The sequence below is a fragment of the Varanus komodoensis genome, unplaced genomic scaffold (genome assembly GCF_004798865.1).
Source record: "Varanus komodoensis strain SLA01 unplaced genomic scaffold, ASM479886v1 scaffold84, whole genome shotgun sequence".
In the NCBI taxonomy this organism is placed as follows: domain Eukaryota; kingdom Metazoa; phylum Chordata; class Lepidosauria; order Squamata; family Varanidae; genus Varanus; species Varanus komodoensis.
This window is the reverse complement of record NW_025336531.1, coordinates 1,375,030-1,396,415: the sequence shown is the minus strand read 5'-3', so window position 1 is coordinate 1,396,415 and position 21,386 is coordinate 1,375,030. Positions and strand designations below refer to the sequence as shown.

The 21,386-nt window shown below is 39.2% G+C and overlaps 1 protein-coding gene across 6 annotated transcripts in view; it reads left to right on the top strand.

Annotated features, from left to right (window-relative positions):
* RPTOR (regulatory associated protein of MTOR complex 1) overlaps window positions 1–21,386 on the top strand; it is a 405,549-nt gene that overhangs the window by 216,735 nt on the left and 167,428 nt on the right. For all 6 annotated transcript variants that reach the window (XR_006417225.1, XM_044456423.1, XM_044456421.1 and 3 more), the window contains exons 8-9: window positions 10,896–10,996; window positions 11,564–11,708. Coding sequence is in view for 5 of the 6 variants with exons in the window: in XM_044456423.1 (XP_044312358.1) it covers window positions 10,896–10,996; window positions 11,564–11,708 (246 nt within the window). In the remaining variant the exon portion in view is untranslated. The remainder of the gene's footprint in view (window positions 1–10,895; window positions 10,997–11,563; window positions 11,709–21,386) is intronic.

The window sequence follows — 21,386 nt, the reverse complement described above, 5'->3', positions numbered from 1 at the left end:
ATTATTCACAAGTTTGCCATCAATAATTAAATGGGATGGTGCCTTTGGAGTTTTGCAGCCTACTGTGGAAAATTGTATTCACCATAGAGAGACAGGAAGTGAAAGGGGAGTGACGGAGGCCTCTGAAGCATGCTTTCTTGCCCTGCCAATCTGAAGAGGGAACTCCTTCTGGCATTTATTTGGTACCAAGAAGAGGCACTGGTAAGTGAAAGGGAAGGTGAAGAATAAGAGCATGTGAGTGTAATAAATAAGACACTGGAGCGCTGCTGGATCAGACCAAGGTCTTCAAGAGAGATGGAGAAGCAATACAGTACAGATATGGTCAACAGTATTAAGAGTTAAGGTTCGGGCGTGGGTAGGTAGAGATGTTCACAGCTTTCCCATGTTTGGTGGAGTTCTGTACCCCCTTACCCCTGTGAATGTGGAGGGATGACTACATTTTAAATAATCTGGTGAATTTCTTTTAAATGAAGTATATTTTTTCTTCAAACCTATTTGTAAATTAACTCTTTGGCACTTGGTGGGGGGCAGTAATGGCAAAGGGCCAATATAATTATCTCAAGAACATGCTTCATTATTTTGGGGGGTGGGTTCACTGAGTAGGCAGCTTTGTGGTTGATTTCTTACAAGTTAATGTCTCGCAATAAGTCACTGTTTTTATTGCAACAGTGGACTTAGTTTTATTGCCATTGGTATAGAGGGAACCAGCCTCTGGGAAGAAGCTATTGTGTATGCAGAGTAAAGATCATATTCAACAAGATGGTTTTCATAGCAATATTCTTCCATTTCCTAATATAAATAGATGACATAATTGGAAAGGAGCTCTTAAGTTTGAAGCTACTCTGGGATAAGCATGTCAGGTATTTTAGTTATTGCTGTACATCAATGGGATTTGGCTAGAGTTCTTGGGATTTAGCCAAAATCTATCAAGAATTATTCGTTTTCTATAGCATCCACATTAAAGAAAAGGAAGAACATTGATTTACTCATCACTTTAAGGATTACTGTTGTTACAAATTCAGCACAAACAACATGTGCCTTTGTAAAGCTACATAAATAAAAATATGGCCACCATCCCCTGAAGCCAATTATCTATAGTAGCCTTCCTCAACATGGAATCCTTCAGATTTTTTTTTAGTTCAGCTTCATTAAGCCCCAGCCAGTATAGCCAATGAACAGGAGTGCTCGGAATTATACCCTAAAATATCTGTAGGACACCAGGTTGGGAGATCTATTATGGGGATAGAGAGGAAGACAAGAAAGAGGGGTGGGGTGGACTGGACAAGAGTAATAGATGATGAATATTAGCAAGTGTGGTCATATATACATAGGGTTAGTTTCAGATGATGACAACGATGGGATGCAGGTAAAGGTTTTCTGTGCAGGTGGATTTTGAACAGAGGTTCAAAGAAAAAAGCAAGGTTATACTGTATAAGTACCTTAGGATGAAGCTGACAGCATGAAAGAGGAAGAAAAATGAATGTTTAGATGCTATAGATAATAGAGTTGGAGGAATGAAGATCACAGATTGGGATGTGTAATTTATCTAGGGGTTAAAATATGAAAGTAAGTTTGTGTATTTTTAAACATAAAAATAAGTTTCTGCTGGATGGGGAAGATCAAACTGATAGTGAAATGAAATGATCCAAATGATTTGAAAGTGCAGAGTTATGGGTGTAGGTGAGAGGACTGTGCTGTGTCAAAGGGAGGCTAAAAAGTTTGTTCTTATCAGATTGAGAGATGAGCTTGAAGAAGGGCTGAGTTGACGTGTGTGCAGGAAGAAATGGCATGACTTGGTATACAGTCAAAGGCAAGGGAGTAATTAAAGATATATGCAAGGCTTCCTGAATAAATCCAAGATCAAATAATAGGTAGTGGATGTCAATAGATAACAGTAATTGAGATGGGGAAGGCCTGGAAAGAACAGTTCAGTTAGTCGTTCTGAATTTGACAGCAAGGGAACAACCACACAGAAATACCAGACCAATGGTTGAAGAGACAAGATTGAACTGAGAGCAAAACACAAAAAGGTTCAATTTGTGTGCTGTCAGTGAATGAGTGGAGGGAAAGAGAAAATGAATGTATGTGTATATATATATATATATGTGTGTTGCATGGGATGGCAACACAGCCCTGAGGACATCCAACATAGAGGGGGAAAGCTGGAGAAGAGCAGTTCCGTCTGTGCTAGGTTCTTCCCTTTCAACTCAAAACCTGTGGTGCCATGCTAAGCACCAGAATGGTAATATAGAGCTGGTGGGTTGTGCTGTGTTATGAGAGGAAACTGGCACTGGACTAAGAGGGGCACTTTACCACCAGGTGGCAAAGCTTTCTCTCTGGGAGTGCAGATCCAAGGAATATATGTGGGGCAGTGAAGCAGGAGAGCCGGGGATGGGGGTCAGAATATAGTGAAGAATTGTCTTAGAAAAAGTCTCAAGGAAGTGTATTAAAAATCAGTTTGTCCTTGCGTTTATTCTCAGCATTTCGGCACACTCATATGAGAGATGTGGGAGAAGAAAGAATTAACATCAAGTGCTTAAACATCCACGATATTTCATGGATATTTCAGTTCACTGAGAGCCAGTGTGGTGTAGTAGTTAAGAGTGCATGGCTGGGAGTCAGGAGATCTGGGTTCTATCCCTCACTCAGCCAGGCAGCAAACTGGGTGACTTGGGCCGGTCACAGACTATCAGTCCAACCCACTTTACAGGGTTGTGATGGTGGTTGCTATGAGGATTAGACTGAGAGGAGGAGGAGAATTTTATAACCTGCCCTCCTTTCCTTGAAAGAAAAATGGAAGAATGTAAATATATAAATATAATACAAATGGAGAAGCTTAATTGCTGAGGGGCTGGATCCAAGATGGATTAAAAAAACCTACCAACCCTGATGTTCTTAAGATGTTTTGGACTGCAACTCCCAGTGTTCCTTACTAGGTCTTTGGTCACACTAGGTGGGACGTTAAATATATGAAAAACACCAGCTAGGAAAAAGGCTGGGTAAAAACAAAGGGAAGAATAGTTTAGTGCTGTTCCCTTAATAGAGCATTCAGTAAATCTACATACCATCTAACAATTGTTTTTCCTCTAGCCTGCTATGTAGAGTAGCATAGTCCAGTCTTCAAAACAAACAGATATATCAAAGGTGTTCAGTTAGTCCTTGACCTGGCTGGAGGGTAAAGACACTTCAGAATTGGACCATTTTTCCTGCCCAGGCTTTTGATTAGCCAGTTCGGAAGTATGCACATGGGTCAGTCACCTGGGTGGTGATATGGCAATCAGGCAGATATTTCCATGCTTTTTAATGATATAGGGAACAACTTTCTCCAGATCAAAATATGCCAGCTAACAAGCCAACAAATTAAGACAGTGGCTTGAAATCTGTACAGCTAGCATTTTCCTTAGGAGGCCTGTCTAGATTCATCTCAGGCCTTTACCTGGAAGCAAAGTCAAGAAGATCTCCCATTTGACATTGATTATTCAGTGTGTCTATAGTATCATGGTAGACAGAGTGCACAAAATGTGTATATCCCCTTGTAAACTCGCAATAGCCCCCATTGCTATCCTGTTGAATGATTTAGCAGGACTCTTAGGAGAGGTCCTACCTCTCCCTCCCAATCAAAACAAGTATTCCAAAATATCAACAACCTTCTCATGGCAGGAATCCTGACCAGACTAAACAGCATTTTGACTCTTATTACAAAGCCCAATTAAGGAGTCTCTTCGCTACAACACACTCAACCTGTTGCTATTGCACTGAGAGAATATTACTAGAGACCAATAAGTACTTTCCATTCTTTTCTCCTGCTATATCATTGAGTTCAATGAGCCCACTCCCTCTGGGGTCTTCCAGTCCCCCCACATTGTTGCCCTTTGAGAAGAGAATACCATCTTTCTGAGCAAAGACACAATAAAGATGTTCCATTTCTTCTCAAGATATTGCACAGTACTCAGAAAGAATGGAAGACTTGACTTTATATTGGACTTCCATGATATCAACACCTAATACCAGTTGAGAATGATTACATTTACAGCCAGACCATCCTTCCTACATTAAGGAGACTTGTTTGTGATAACAGACTGTCAAGACATCTAGTATCATACTGCCATGCATCCCAATTCTTACCCAATCCTCTGCTTTGCCCAAGACAACAACATTTTTCCAATGTATGGTCTTCCTATTTGGCCTTATTAGAGCACCAAGAGCTTTTACAAAATGTACAGTGTTGGTTGCTTCACACTTAAGGCTAAAGGGGATTGTAGTATTGCCTTACATCAACAGTTAGTTGTTCACTATTCCTTACTGCCAACAACTCTCAAGCAACATTGTAAGTGCCTTCTTCATTGTGGTCTCTGTGCATCACACATATAGTTGGTTCTTGCTGTGAGCCGCCCCGAGGCTTTGTTGCAATGGGGGCGGCATAGAAATGTTTTAAATAAATTTATTTGAGGGCATTCCTTAACTATACTCAAGCCAGAGCTTATCTCCCAAAGACAGAGTGAATGCACTCTGCTCTTCAGTAGAATCTTCTACCCTTAGTAAAATCATCTACTGTTGCGAGGTCATGATCCAGTACCACCTAGGACTCATAGCCTCAATTGTAGCAATCACCCCATTAGCCCACTCCTTGTAAGACCGCTAACAGTCCTGGTTCCTGCAAGGTTTTGATCCAGTAAGAAACTCCCAAACTTGTCACGTCAGGTTTCCTTTGAACGGGTGGACTCAGTTACACCACCTTCTCTGTGGCTTCAGCTTCGACATACCCTGACTGACACAGATTGTTACAATAGACATCTTTCTCCATCACTGGGAAGCCCATTTCCATTTCCTCATGATCAGAGGACTCTGCTCTCATGGGGAACAGCTACTACACATCAATCAACTAGAACTACTTTTTGTGGAGCTAGGCATTTATTGTTTGGAGTTTGACTGGCTACTGCTTTGTTATTTGCTTTTATGGTGACTTCTTCTATTTTATAGTTTTTAATTTTGGAAAGTATTTTTGTCCATGGATAGAAAAGTAATAATAAATGAAGTTGCATAGAAGGGTCATTCTTGCAGTTGTGATATCTACTGTCAGTGCAGCATTATTAGGAGCAAAACTTAGGAGAAGCAAAAAGTAGTGTGATTGTTGGGGTATGAAATGGGACATAATGATTTGACGTAATCAGGCAATGATTTGGCTTCAGATACTTAGCACTGTGTATTTTCTAAATTTCCAGGTATATTTTGCTGGCAACAACATGTGTCCTGACATTCAAGCTAATGCTGCCACATAATTTTCAATATATAATTTGATAGACTTTCAAAGAATATAGTTTTCCTACCTAGTTCATTGAAAGCTAATTGTTAAATATAATCTTGGGGAGGGGAACATGTATAGATGGGGTCAGGAATACTAATACAAATGGCTATATCAGCATTGCAGAACAGTGACTTCAGGCACTTTGACTGAGTGTTTCAAAGGGTTGTCACACCTACCTTTTGTGATGTTTTACATTTTAGAGAGTGTGCAGTAGAAGCAGGAGAAAGGACAAAGAAGAAGGAAACAAACAATAAATAAAACAGACTGACAGAAAAGGAAAAAATCTCTAAAGATTATTATTTTATTACAAAAATACTGTGGTTATCAAAAAAGTGAAAAGACAACTAGTTCCTGTAGTTAGCAGCATTGTTGCAAGCAGTGCTGCAGATAAGTAATTTTAGACTTTGGACTTATTCACTCTACAAGAAGCTGGGGCTTACGTTCTTTAGATGGCAATATCTATTACTTTCCTTATTGCACAATGCTTATTCTGCTGGGTGAGGTGCTGGATTTCTGTCCCAAAGTTCTGTCTGGGTGGTGGAGGTGGTGGTGGTGGTGTTATGTGCTGTCGAGTTGCACTGGTTACACTGGTATAATAGTACAAGCAACCTATAAAGAGATTTATGTCCAAAAGCAAAGTGCTTGGCTGTGCCACTTGAAGCAGCAAAGCTCCCAGATAGTCTCCCATCTGCCTTTTTCTTACTTTCGAGAAAGATCCATTGTAACACATATGAATGTAATGAGCTAAATTTATGCTTTGTAGTTTCATCTCTCAACCAAGCCAAATGCATATTTCAGAGACTTCATTACAACAGATTTCAAACACTTTCTTGGTAAAGAACCTTACTCAGAAAAGCACCACACTCTAAGCCAGGCTATAAGCATTACTATGAAGGCAGGCGCTAGTTCTGAGTGAATCTTCTTTTGTTGCTTCCCCTTCCTCTTGCAATAAGAAACAGGTTAGTACCAGAAGTGGCATTACATACTAGAATGCTGGACAGAGTGCATGGTGTCAGGATCAGTGAAAATAGTCACCTGTTCTTTGTAACAAAGTGTCATGACAATGCACTTGAATCAGCTGAGGGCATGACTATGCAGAGCAGGAGCTGATTCTTACCATAATAGCACCCAGAGTCTTTATCCCAGTTGAAAGTCAGAAATGTGTAGTTCTGGAGGAATGTTTTCACATACAACAGTTACCAGTGGAGCACTACAACAACTATTCTGCAGCTCCTCCATACAAACTGATGGCAGGCAGATTTATCACAATGAATGATTGTGGAAGTGATGGTGAGAAGTGATGGTGAGAGCATGTCAAGAAATACAATGACCCTACCCTGCCACATTTTTATGGACCTATTTCATTATTAAATGTGGATTGTAGACTTTTAACTTTAATAATGGCAGAAAAATTAAGAAAATCTATAGAAAAACAGATTCATACAGACTAAACTGGCTTTATCCCAAAGAGACGTAGGAAGCATAATGTACGTTTTGTGATTAATGCCATTGAACTTATCAAAAGGAGGAGGAAAAAGCAGCATTTATCTTTCTAGATGCGGAAAAAGCCTTTGATAATGTGTCTTGGTCCTTTTTACTGAAAACCTTTCAAAATTTAGAGTATGAGTTGAGGTTTATGAATTGAATCCAAGCAATTTATACTAAACATGCTATGATTCTTATAAATGGAACATTATGAAACTGACTGCTTTCAAATGAAAAAAGGAACATGACAAGAATGTCCATTATTGTGAAACTAATCAATTACATAAACAGAAGCTCTCCAAAGAGTTTAATGAAAATTGGAAAACTTATTATGAGCAATTTAATATTTAAGAAAGCGGAAAAATATTATTAGAGACTTGTATGGCATGCTAAAGGTATGACATTATTTACAATTGTTTTGATAGATTAGATTAATCTGTTGCTGAACCTTAATCGGGAATTGATTAACTGTGGCTATAGGAGGCAGAAATGTTTGCTTTCCCATGAACTGATTAGATGATGAAATTATATCCTATAAATGTCTGTAATATATCTTGGCATCATTCTTCTTTCACACACACACACAGACACTTTTTTATCTGTATCTTTTTTTTTTTTTTTTTGGTAAAAATAAAAAATGCATTCAGTAGCTGTTCCTTACCTGTAGAGTGCTTTACTTTCAGGTATTCAACATAATGTTGAACATGGAATGTGTATGGTAGGTATTTCATGAGTGGAGCTGGCTAGAGCAGGGGGTCACACTAGATGGCCTGGAAGACCCTTCTGTCTCGCTCTGTTTCTATAATCTGAGCCTTTTTATTTGGGTAAGAATCTACTGCCCGGGTAGGAGCTTATTTTAGCCTAATTTTAATATGTATGTATTTATTTTTATCAATGCAGTTTATCAGAAGTCATAAAATTTGTCATTGTGGTACAGATAGATCATTATAAATAACTTGGTAAGTTTAGTCCTGCTTTGGTACATGATGGCAAAGCAGTGAGTAAAAGAGCTAATTTTGATTACAGTTCTCTCTAGAAAAGAAGCAAGTAGAGAAGGATAGCCATTAGTGTTTTGGAATTACCATCATCCAATCAGTTCATGTGAGGAGGGATGACAATAAATAGTCAAAGTGGGAAATATTAAAGCTCACTGAAGTCCTCCATTAGACTAAAACGTCTAGGTTTTGTTTAAAAACTCACTGTTACTTTTTCTATTGGATAGGTGAAAAAGGTTAATTACAACATGTCCTCCCAGTAAAACATGTCCCTTAGCTTCTTGTAATTGTATGTGTTCTTTGATGTACAGAAGTGAATTATAGAGAATGCATTGTCTATTTAGCGTTTAGTATATACTACACTACAATGCAGCCTTTGTGATCTCCAGCAAAATAATTGCAGAATCATTGGTTGCATTATTATCCACTAAACTTACCTTGATCTACTGTAGAGAGAGGGTCAGTATGTAAACATTTCGTTGCTTGCAGAGAATTGATTTCTCATCTCAAATGTTCAGGCTTGTGAATCTGGATTGGTGCAATTTCTGCCAGGCCTCCTGGGATGTGAACGATGTTGGCTGGAGAATGTCACTTGGGAAAGTACCTTCCTTGAAATAGTCTAGTGACACTTTTTATGTTCCTTTAAAAATGCAATGCAACTGAGAACCAGAGAAATCTGCAAGAAAGAGGAGAGTCTTTAGGCCATGTTCCTTCTCTCTTCTGATTCTTGGAACACCAATGTGTTGTATATAAAAACAAAAGTAGTTCCATCATTATCAATGACTGATACTTCACCCCTTTGTTAATTGAATCAAATAATATAGGAGATGTTTATTTTAAAATTTAATACCTCACCTTTCAGAGCAGGAATGCAAGGTGGTTTGCACTGATTCCAGCAATGTAATTAAATTAAATGTCATAAAGATACAATCAGGAGCAAATAAGTAGTAACAGTAATCCATATGTCAGTACTAGTTGTAAGGTAACGCCAAATGATTGATCCTACTATGTATATGTTTCATCACTGGAATCCTAAAATAGCCTCCTGAAAGCTAATCCTAATTTCATGTCCAAGTACTCAACATGTTTACTAATCCTTTGTTTGGGGCACCAGTTCTGCAACAATTAATGAGTCCATAATTCATTAAGCATTTTTGAGTTTCTTGGCAAGAAGGAGCATTTCCAATGTTATTAGAATCTTCTAAGGGAGTTGTTTTTGAATAAGAGGGTTACCAGTAATAATAATAATAATTCCTGCTTAATGAATCTAATATTCTTAATGAACACAGTGTCTCTTTTAAAAGAAGTCCCTGAGGGTTATATGTATTTAAAAACTTTACACATTAGTGGAGGACTTGATATTTCAGCTTCATTAATGCTTTCTAAGAGTGCAGATATCTCACAGATGGAAATCCCTTTTTCATCTAGGTAGTGCTAGTTAGAAAGAGATGGAATTAAATATATTTAACCATTAGCTTCAGGAGAAGCTACCTAATTATCAAGTTGATTGTAGAACCTGAATATCAGTTGTCTCATTTAGAGTTCATATCAAATTCCACCTGGCATTAATTCTACATTTGTCATACCAGGAGATAGGAAATTGCCCATTTAACAGGAAATTGCCCTTTAAAATAACTTGGATTGAATAATTTCACAAGATGGTTTAGGGAATATGTTTATCCAAAAAGAGAAGATAAACTATGCTAATTTTCTAACCCTCTGAATAATTAAGCTCAATGTGTTAGAGTGATCTAGTCAGTTTCTCATCCAATCCTATCTAACATAGGATATGTTGCAAGGTTAAAATGGGGGTGGAGAACCACAGATGATGTCCAGAGCTTTTTAGAGGAATGATGAGATTAAAGTATAGTAAATAAAATCATTAATAAATATGAATAGTCGGGGCAGCTTTCTAACATCCTGGAATTAATTAATTGCTCAGAAGTACACCCCACTGATAGCAGTATCATTTTATTCAGTGCAGTGTCTGCAATCTAGCAAAAGATTTTCACAGCTGGCTGCCATTTCTTAGATAAAAGTGAAAAACCCAGGTGATGCATGGAAGCTGTTTATTTTTGAGATCAGGGTGAATCATAGCTGTCATTTACTGGAATGCTTCACAGTAATATGCAGGTAGAAGATTTGATCTTCACAGAAAAGATCTCTGTGTTGTTTTCCTAACCCAGTACCTTAGAAATCATTTACTCCGTTCTGTATTTAGCGTGGCCGCAAATGATTTCCATCCAAAGGGGGATATCACCAAAGAAGGGGCATATATTTACATGTAATTTGTATATGCTGATATGGGTGTGTGTGTGTAAATGGACACTTATAAATAACTATTATAATATTGTAATTTAATTAGAAATCTGGTACGTCACACCTGTATGCAGAACACTGTCCAGTTGACCAGACTGCCTGTTCAGTCAGCTAGCCAAGTGCTCACTGGTGTTGGGCAGTGTTTGATATGGTTCTTTATCATTAAACTAGAATATATTTCATGGTTCTATTGCCCTTTAAAAAGGGGTGTGCTTCTTTTTTTTTCTTTTCCCATTATTTTAATAAGGATAAAGTAATGTTTATAGAATGTTAATTTTTGGGGTGACCCTTTATCTCCTGTGGAGTGAGCCCATATTTTACTGTGGTTTGTTCAACATTTCCTTTTCCCCAAATTGCTCATTTTCAAGGATTCACTAGTTTATTAGTCAACTCATTCAGTGATTTAGTGTGCAGTTAATCCTCAATGAATATTTGGAAAAAACAGATTGTTAAAGTATTCCCCTGTTTGCTTATTAACATTTCTTCAGATCTCTACTGGAGCCTTTCCTCTTGTCTAGTACTTTTTATGATCAAATTATGTTCCAAATTTTGATGAAGTTCAAATTTTGAACATTTTGAGTCCAGCATTTGAATTATTAATGTGATAAGAAGCCAGAGGCAATAGGAACAGGAAGTGTGACATGCTACTCTTTGAACATACCAAAGAAATATAATTTTAACTTTTGGAACACAGAAATAAAGCATAAGCTTCCTAGCACAGCAATTTTGTATTCATTGCTCTGGATTTAGCATGTTTCTGTTTAACAATAACATTTCATTATTTCTTGTAGAATTCCTGGGAGGTTAAATGACAGAAGAACGCCTCTGGGAGAATTGAACTGGATCTTTACAGCCATCACAGATACAATTGCATGGAATGTCCTACCCAGAGGTAAGACTATGGCAGATAAGCATAGACTTACGGGCAATATATATGTAGCTTGATCATAATAGAAGAGAACTGTATGGAAGAAAGAGCTAATGAGGGAAGATAAGGATCAGTGCGTATCCAGAAATAAAAAAGAAAGGACCAAACATATGCTATTGAACAGAGAAACAGGCTCCCACCAAACTCTATTCCCTTATGATATCAGGTGCCTTTGGATTAATATGCTTTTGGACTCCGTTTTTTTTCTTAATCATGTGCTTTATAGCTCTGTCTGAAAGCTGAAATTATTCTAGGACTTCAGGATATTGCACGCCAGTGATATGATGGCATTCAGGGGATACTACTGAATTAGATGTCTTTGAAGTTCTTATTATGACAATTCTGCAAAAATATAATTAGTCTTGATGCCTAGATGTAACATCTCAATTTGAAACCTCAGCTTAGTGTGCTTAAAACCTAAATATAAAATGGCATAGCTAGCTATTGCTACACTGATACAGATGTCCTTTTTAATGGTGATCATTTGCCTGCTCTTTATAGATGCCATCCATTTTTGTGTCTCTCTTGCAGATCTTTTCCAAAAGCTCTTCAGGCAGGATCTACTAGTGGCAAGTCTCTTTCGAAACTTCTTACTGGCAGAAAGGATAATGAGGTCCTACAACTGCACACCAGTTAGTAGTCCTCGTCTACCTCCAACTTACATGCATGCAATGTGGTAAGCTGATACCAGAAAATTGCCTTGATCTTTAAAGATTTCACATAGATGCCTAGCAGAAATTTTAGAAACTGCTCTCATGCAATGTTGTTTTCATGTATAACTCTGTAGTGTTTTTGTGATTGGTTAATATATGATACATGTATGAGAGATCACATGCAATTTAATACCCATATCCAAATATCTTTTTTCTTAGCTGTGCCATTATAAGAATGTTGCCATGTTTGCCTAAAGGAACTGAGATGCTTTTTTCTGCCCCAGAAGCTCTGCTTTATCAGAAATTGAGCTAGTTCACACCTCATAGCTATGGGTGCCAGTTCTGGGTTGTTTGTCCCCCAGCACCCCAGAGTTCCTAGTTTAGATATCACAGGTTGTGAGATCTCTGGTATCCCAGGCATTATCTCAGCAGGAGTGGGCAGCCAGAAACTTGCAGGCTTGTACCTGCTTTTCTTTTCAACAAATCACAGTGCTTAGCTAGGCCTTTGATATTTGCTTTGGAAGTAAAATTATGCTTTTAAAGAGGAATATAGGTAAAAATATTCTAATTCAAGAAATTTTCAGTTACCAGAAAATCACCATGGCCACCATCCAACTAAGCAGCTATAGTGCAGTTCAATTAAAATTTGTTCAGAAGTAAGTTCCATTGTGTTGCATGGAACTTGCTGCCAGTAGGGGTGCATAGGATTGCAGCCTTAATGTATCTAATTTTGCTATGTGTAAAATAGTAGGGAGTTGTTTTGACTATAGGAAATAAATCAATAAATGAATAAAATTTGAAGTCATGGACCTAAAATGGCTTTATGAATAGGGGAAACCAGTACAGAGGTGTCTATAACATTTAATTCCTGTCTTCTTTCTAATATGATGAATGTGAATGTACATGGCACAGTTATTATCAGGAGTCTTTTAAATTAATTTCTGATTAACAAGCATTCAAGAAAGGAAAGGAGGGGTGACCCAGCAATTCCTCTGGAAGCCTCTCTAATTAGAACCATAGTAACAAAATGTGTGAGTAAGCCATAACCTAGCAGAGTCTAGGTGACATGGTTTCAGAGAAAGCAATTTCACAACTATGTAACATACTTAAGAGTTTCTAAGGAAATAAAGGATTCAGGAGCACATCATCTGCTTGGATTTCCAAAAAAGAAAAAGGGTTTGATAGCATTTCTCCAATCAGTTGTTGAAAAGAGTGACAAAAATTAGTGTTCAGTACTGTGATAAGGCATAGTAAGTGAAATAACAATAACTGGGAGGCATAACATATGTACTTGATTAAGCAGTGGGGAAAGTATAATGAGGTATCAGTTCGGAGGAATAGTATCATGGGTATCTTTTGTTTAATTGTTTGCCACATGCAGGAGACATTGTATAATAAAAGTCATCATTAACTGAAAGCATTATCAAAGAGTTCCTTTAATGTGAATGAAGGCTTAAAGTGCTTAACTTGTATAGCAAAGAAGAAGATACATCTAGTTATTAGGCTGTTTCCTCTCCTTAGCTGTAAGAGCACATGCTCTATGGCTGTGGTGGTGAACCTATGGCATGTGTGCCACAGCAGGCATGCAGAGCCCTCTCTGTCGGCACTCAAGCCAAGTTGCCCCAGCAGCTGAGCATCGGATAACAGTGCACATAGGGGCCATGAGCATGCTCAGAAAGGAGTAGCAGCGCCAGGCGATGACATCATGAGCCACAACTCATTAGCCACGAATCATCCGAGCTTTCGCACAGCCGCTCAGTGCGCTGCCAAGGAAATATATATATATTTGCTTGGACTGGCTCTGAGTTGTTTTTTCTAAACTAAAACTTAATTTTTCAGGTTTTATTGTAGTGTTGGCACTTTACGATAAATAAGTGGGTTTTGGGTTGCAGTTTGGGCACTTGGTCTGTAAAAGGTTCGCCATCACTGCTCTATGGCAAGAGAATGCCCTTAACACACATATTTGCATAGGTGCTATATCTTCATGCCCCTGAAAAACAGTGACGTCTATTCTCCAAGTGTATGGGCAAGACCAGTGTTTTTTTCCTACCTGATCAGCAGCCATGCCAGAGGCTAGACTTGGGAGATCAGCACTATCCTAGAGGAGTTTGTGGAAAACTAAAGTAGTAGTTTGTAGTCAGTGACAGCATATTGCAGATAAAGGTACATAAGAAAGTTTTAAAGTCAAAATTCCATTGTCCCATAAATGGGGTGACATGCCCTTTTCTACTTTCCTGAGTTCCTAGAAAGGTAGAGGACAGGGGAAAAGGCCTGTTACAAACCCCGAAACTACAAGGTCTTGTTGGAAGGCAGTGATCTATGGAGTAATCACTTTTGTCAGCAAAGATCCTCTTTCAGTTCCTCTCCTCATTTGACAACTCACCACTTGTCAACTGTCAAATGGCAATTAAAGCAACAAGTTAACCTATGTGTAGTTGTTGGTGTCCATGGATGGTACCTTCAGTACTGACAAGGGGCACAACAAGCTAAGGCAGGGGTCTCAAACTCGACTTACCTGGGGGCCGCTGGAAGTAGAGTCTGGGTGGCATCAAGTATTCCACTCCCACGGTGGTGGTGGGCTGCTCATCCCGCGTCGCTCCCGGAGGTGCTTTGAAGGCCACAGGGCCCCTCCCCGTGCCCCGCCCGGCCCGGCAATTGGCCCGCGGGCCGCGAGTTGGAGACCCCTGAGCTAAGGCAATGCATTTGAGCTAGTCGGATTTTGACAAGGCAATGCAGTGCATTTGGGATAATCAGAGTTAACACCTGAACAATTTCAAACTAGTGTCAAAGGAAGGAAGGAGGGAAGGAAGAAAGGAGCAAAAAATCTTGGGTGTGCACGCATGCGCACAAAATCAAAGCAGTGACAGCAGTTCTATTGTGTTACTTGGCCAGTCTTCAGAGGGTGCCAGTGGTAGTCACTTCGGAGATCACAAAAAGTGATCACACACACATACCCCAAAAGCCACAGAGACCACAAAAAGGGGTTGCAGTCATGGTGAAGAGGGAAGACAAGGCAGCTTATGCTGTGGAGTCCCCTGCTAGATGGGAGCAAATATCTTGACAGGCCAACCGGTATTGTCCACAAAGCCCATGCATCACCCTAGATCAGGGTCCTCAAACATTTTCAACAGGGGGCCAGTTGAAAGGCACCGGCGGTGGGCGCAGGCTGGTGAGGTGGGGGTGCCTGTGGGTGCAGGCTGGTCAGGGGGTGGGGGCGGGGGCAGCGGGTACGTGCATGTGGCGAGGCGAGGTGAAGCAGCGGCGGGCATGTGTGCGGCAAGGCCAGGCACAGCGGTGGCTTGCTCACGTGGAGACTGATTTCTCTGAGCGAGTCCACAACTTCCGAGGTGGGCCAGATAAATGGGCATGGCGGGCAGAATCTGGTCTGTGGGCCATAGTTTGAGGACCCATGCTCTAGATGATAATTTTGTCACCTTTTGCATCTTTCTAGTTAAATTGTATTATAGGTCTCAGTGTTCCTTTCCTGTAGATGCTTGAGTTAATTGTGGATTGACCCATCCTTTGATAGTTTTTGCAAGCTACAGCTTCCGTTTGCTAAATTATATGATATGCTTCTGTTTTGACTGTATTAGTTATTATAGGCATGTACTGCCACATTGCTGCACATTTATGTGAATGTGAGATTTGTATGCTATTTATGGAGTGAAAAAGTTAAATGAACCACTCTCTTTTTGATAATGCTGTGGAAATGTGATAGAGCAATTAAACCCTGAAAAAATAATTTCTTTTTCTGTTTACTATTGGTGCTGAGGGAGAAGCAAAGTAGTAAAATATGTTGGGCAAGGAGGATCCTGCCTTTGAAGTGGGTGTCTGTGCTTAGTCAGATATACTTGCTTCTCATCTTGTTCTTCATTCGGATGATTAGAACTTGGGCCACCAACTACATTATAGATGAGTTTCTTTGGATGTAATCCTAAGTGTTTGTTTAATATCATGAAAACAAGTTTAGATGGCCAACTTCAATATTGGGTTGAATCAGACTGTAGTAACACTTAGAATTATTTGACAGCAGTAGGGCAAAAGTTAGTTATGGACCTTCTCTAAATATGTTAGATAATGTTATGATTAGTTTGACTCTAACTCATAATTTATAAAGCAGGCTTATAGGAACTGTTGTTGTTGTTGTTAGTCGCGAAGTCGTGTCCAACCAATTGCGACCCCATGGGCAACATTCCTCCAGGCCTTCCTGTCCTCCACCATCCCCAGAGTCCACTTAAGCTCACGCCGACTGCTTCAGTGACTCCATCTGGCCACCTCCTTCTCTGCTGTCTCCTTTTTTGCCTTCAATTGTTCCCAGCATCAGGCTCTTCTCCAGGGAGTCCTTCCTTCTCATTTGGTGGCCAAAGTATTTGAGTTTCATCTTTAGTATCTGGCCTTCTAAAGAAATAGGAACTGTAGTAACACTTAACTAACTCAGTTTCATCTGAAATAGAAGAATACACTTCTGTGCTCATAACCCTGCCAGTGAAACAAAGGGTAGAGCACATGAATCTTAGGAAAAGCTTTACATCCAAATATAGCCATAAAATTGAGTGGATTCTGAGCTTTTTTTTAATACATACCCATCATCTGAATTCTTGCAGGTAGAGCTGTAAAACAGACCTTTTTACAAAATTATACATGTTTGTTTCTCATGCATAATGAATAGTCCACACCTTTTTTCTGAAGATGCGCTCAAGTTTTTTTTTTCTTTCAGATACGGCACTGCCCCAGATTGCTGAGTTCTCTTGATAGGAGAGCAGTTGCACCTGCTATGTTCAATGAAATTGCTGTACTAGGAAGAGTTCTGAACACTGTATGTCTTTGAACAAACTAGTTCTACTGCAGTTGCACAGCTTAGTGATTACAAGTGCCATTATTGTATACTGGGGATCAGTCTTGGACAGTGTTGTTTTTACAGCTCTTGTGCGCTGTTTTCAACAACAGCAGAATTTAGTATTCCAGTTCCTCCCTTCTGTCTAGCTCCTGCCTTCACTGCTTCTACCTAGCTGGAAGCCAGAGTCTTGTTATATGCGTTTCAGTAGCTTTTGTGAAAAGAAAGCTATAGCATGGTTGACAGCCTATCGTGGCAATGTGCTGTTCAGCTGTGAGTGCACCAGAGGGATGTGCATATGCTGTGAAATGTTTTTCCACTTGACTTGAGCATCACTTTATCTCATGAATAATTATGGCAGCCCCCTTTTAGAAGTTTAGATGGAAACCATTCCACCCTATTTTTTCCTGTGCATCTGTATGCGCCTAAAGGAGAATTTCTCCTGAATGTGCTCTCATGATACAGATGGAATTTCTTTTCCACTTTCAATACAAGCCACTTGAGATCACTTCTGATGGCTTTACCCCATCTTACTATTCAATTCCTGTTCATTATTCTGTACCTTGTTGGGACCCCACCCATGATTCCTTTACTACTGATTTCTTTACTAATGATTTAAGGTTTCCTGTTTCCTAAAATTATAATGACAATTGGCTCATACTTTATTGCAATCCATGTTTCTCTCTCCAAGCAGTATCAGCTTCACCAGCATTTCTTTGCTTAATGATCTTTACTGTTACAAAAGGGTCTCTGAGCATACACAAAGTGAAGTGTTGAATCCTTTCTCCTGCTAATTCCCCAAAGCTGTTTAAATCTGGAACTTTCTGTGCCAAGTCACTGGCCTACCACTGAGCTGTGGTCCAATGAGAACTGACTGCTTTATCTTTTGTGATCCTACTCTCCATGTGGCTTGGGGTTCAGACACTCTATTAGCTTGCTACTTTCTTGTGGGTTCCTTTAGCTGAAGGATCAGCTTCTTCATTTCACCTTTATAAAGGATGGGAGTCCTGTGATAGAGCAAACTTCATGAGCTTTGCCTTAGGAGGTATGGATACAGAAACAAAAAGCTGCTTATTTATGACTTAAAACACCAAGTTTTGGAACATTCCAGCTGCTTAACTGCCAAATATCTGCTTCACTAAGACTGATAGCTGAAAAATAGAGGCTGGAGAAGGAAAGTTAGATGAGAGAACTGCCAAAGCAAACCTGTTCACAGAGGCATGGTGGACTTTTTCAGTGCTGTGAGAAAGCCTTCTCCCTACCATTCCACCTAAAGGGGTGGGTATGGGTGTGTGTGTGTGTGTGTGTGAGTGAAACTTTTCCTAGAGCTGCAAGAGTTGCTTCCAGTATAGTAATATCAGCTACAAATAAACTCAGCTGCCAACAGCTGCTGCTCAAATTATGAGGAAAAGCTATCCCTAAGGAAACACTGTTGGGCCAAGCCTGACCAGATGACTTGAGTTCTGCTGCCCTAAATTCCCCATGGATTTGACTGGCCAGAGGAAAGGCAGAGGAGAACTACCTGTGTGCATAGTTGGTTATAAAATGATCCCAGTGTTTGGGGTCAGACAATAAAACATGATAAATTAATACAGCTTTGATAAAATAATGGCAATCAACAGAGCAAACAGTAACAATAAATGATTTTCATGATGTAGCAAAAGAAAAAAATCAGTTGAAAGACTGGATAAATAAATCACCTGCCCATCAGACTCAAGGCATCCAAGCTCATCTCTAGGACAGAGACATACCTCCTGAATAAAAGTGAGCAGGGCTGGGGACTCTTGCAATGTTACTGCCAACCGCTGTCCCCCACTTGACCATTTCTCCTTACCCAGTGCCTTGCTGAGAAATACTTAGGCAAAGGAAGTAATTGATTTTATGCCTGCCTGCCTGCAGCTATGTGGTTTCGGATAAGTTAGTATTTACAACACAAAGGCAGCCTTTGCATCAAATGGTCTTGTGAGAAACTTACAGAAAAGCAGTGGGTGCCCAGTGAAATTCGTACTCACTTCCTGAACACTTGTTTCTCATGTTCCAGTATATTCATTAGCGCATCTGAACTGACAGTTATCTGCGCATGTAAACTTTTGGAACAGAAATGGTTGATTATTGTATCAATGTGCAGTTGATTGTTTTCAGAAAATAAAATCTGAAAAGTCAAATAGGACAAAAAAGTGATGCTTCAGAAACAAGAAACATGATAATAACTTGCTCAGTGTACTCAGGATGGATTGAAATGCTTAAACCTGTTTCGGAAGTCAGTAATGCAACAGCATGGATTAGTGTTAATGCTCACAGAATACAGGTGCCTTATGCTTAGATTTTTGTAGCAGAAAATCTGTTCCAATATTTTGAAGGAAACATTGCACAGACTTTCAGGCGAAGTAATTATCAAAATACTGACTTTGACTAAAAGCATTTGCAAGATTGACTGAACTCAGAAAATTAAAGCAAAGCCAGATCATATCCACAAAAATGTGATGTGAAAGGTAAGGACAAAAATGAGTCTTTGTAGTTGTGTTTCGTTCTTGACAAAGTCAAAGTGTAGGTTTACAATCTTGAACCATTTACAGCTTGGCATAATAGAGTGGTCTTTAAGGAAATCTGGAAGTTTTCTGCCTGCCTTATTTATAATGTCAAGCATTGCTATACCTCAAGAGACTTAAACTTGAGGCAGGTTGAAAGAGATTGGGATAAATTATTCAAAAGTATATTATACTTTTGCTGTATGTGTATTTGGAATGGAGGAAGATGGAATTTTCAATAGGGGAAATAAACACTTTATATTTTGAAATAAAACATTGCTGCCATTTCCTCTAGGGACAGAGGGGAGTTAATGACAAGAATCACAGAGGCCTTGCCATACTTTAACTTTTGATAGGAAGCCATAGGGGACTCATGCTGCCTGGGTTTTCTAAAATACCTGTGTGCCTTCAAAGTTACAGCTTGTATTTTACATTTTCTTTCAGAGTACTTTATTGGACTAATAACTACCAATGGATATTTCTTAGCTATAACTTAGGGTTCTCTGAATTTCTGGTGCTGAAATTTTCAGCCCCCAATAGTAGCTTTCAGGAAGGAATTTTTTTAATGAAACCACCTGTGTTTATTTTTCCTATGGTTATTTTACTTCCCTTTTGGGAAGCATTTTTCCCTTCCCTTATCTGCACTTTTGGCACCATTTCTATCTTTCTCCAGGGATGATTCCATATAGTCAGATACCTTGCACTCAGTACAGTGCCATCAATTTGTTATGAAGTCAGTCAGGTATGGGTACAACATTAGGAAGCCAAATCACAGTAAGAACTGAAAGTATTGCCTGCATTCTGAACTGGTTTCCTGAGAATGCAATGTAGCAAATAATTTTTATGAGATGACAGAGTGGAAGCAATATTTCCTGCCCTCCTATGGATGCATATTTTTACTTTATTTTGCAGCCTTTCTTCTAACAGATTGTATAAACTCAGTCTGTTTTTAATCTGCAGGGTGGGAGGGGGGCTCTTTTACAAAATGCCCCATCATACACATGCATGTTCATTCAGCCCTAGATTTTTGCACCCTTTTTTGTATGTGTTTTGGGTAATAACTGGTTTTGTTTTGTTTTAGCTTGCTTTGTCAAAGCATAGTGAAGGGTGGGGAGAGAAGTTCTTTCTATAGAGACAATCATGAGAAAAATGAAATAGTCAGAAATACATACTTTCCAGAGAAGCAGGGAGAAACGGAAAACACATGTTACTTTGCTTAGTTCATGATGCAGAAATTAAGGGTTAGGGTATATCTGAAGAACTTGTCCCAGTCAGTCCCAAATTAGAGCTAGGGCATACCAATGTACCATGAAAATAAGCTGATCAAATCATTTTAAAAATTCGTAAGAGCCCAAAACACCTGTCTGCACACCAAGCAGCATGTATCATCTCTTCATGTGATTCAGTGCTTTGTCCTTACTTATTTCCAGTGAATCTCCTCTGAGGGCAGGTAATTCTGTCAAGTTTCAGTATCAGGTAAGATTGAAAAATTTAATCTCTTCTCGTGCATAGGTGAGGCAGAATTACATAGCTTCTAAGGAAGCTGTTCTTTCTATAACTGGAGAAACTGTTCATTGTGCAGCCAGGAGGCAAGCTCAGAACTAGGCAAAAATGCAGTGGGTGGGTTCCTCTGAAGGTGGCTTTATTGCATCCTCTCCATCTGCAAAAATATGCCCACAACCAAATAACCCCCCATGAATCACTTAGTCCTGATGATATCAATCCAGGTGTTCCTTAAGAACTTAATTGTGGCATTGCTAATCTTCCTATATAAATAGAATAGAGAATGTGCTGCTAACTGGCTACTGTCAAATAAATCAATAAACATGAAACATGCCCCAAGGATGAGTCTCTATACCAGAAGACTAGAAAGTGGCCAATGAAATGGCAAGGGTTTTTTTTTTTAAGTAATTACAATCCAGTTAGTTTAACAACTGTTTTGGATACAGTGATGGGAAATATTGTTAAAGATGGAATTATCACACATATAGAAGGGTACGAAAAATAAAGATGGCTTCTGCAATATAAATCCTGTACTATTAACTTTTTAGAGTTCTTTGAGAGTGTCAGCATGTAAACAGAGATGATACAGTAACCAGGCTGACTAGCACTTTCAAATTGCCTTTGACTCCTTAGTAAAATTAGGCTGTTAATTAGATATAAACTGTTAACTCTTGCAATGAAGGGGTGTAAAAAGTGCTACCCCATTTGAATGCACAGCTTAATGTGATGAGGGGTGTTAATACTGTCAGATAAGACAATAACCTTTTCAGGTAGGTTGGACTGAGAGTTGGTGACTGGCCCAAAGTCACCCAGTTAGCTCCATGGCTGAGTGGAGA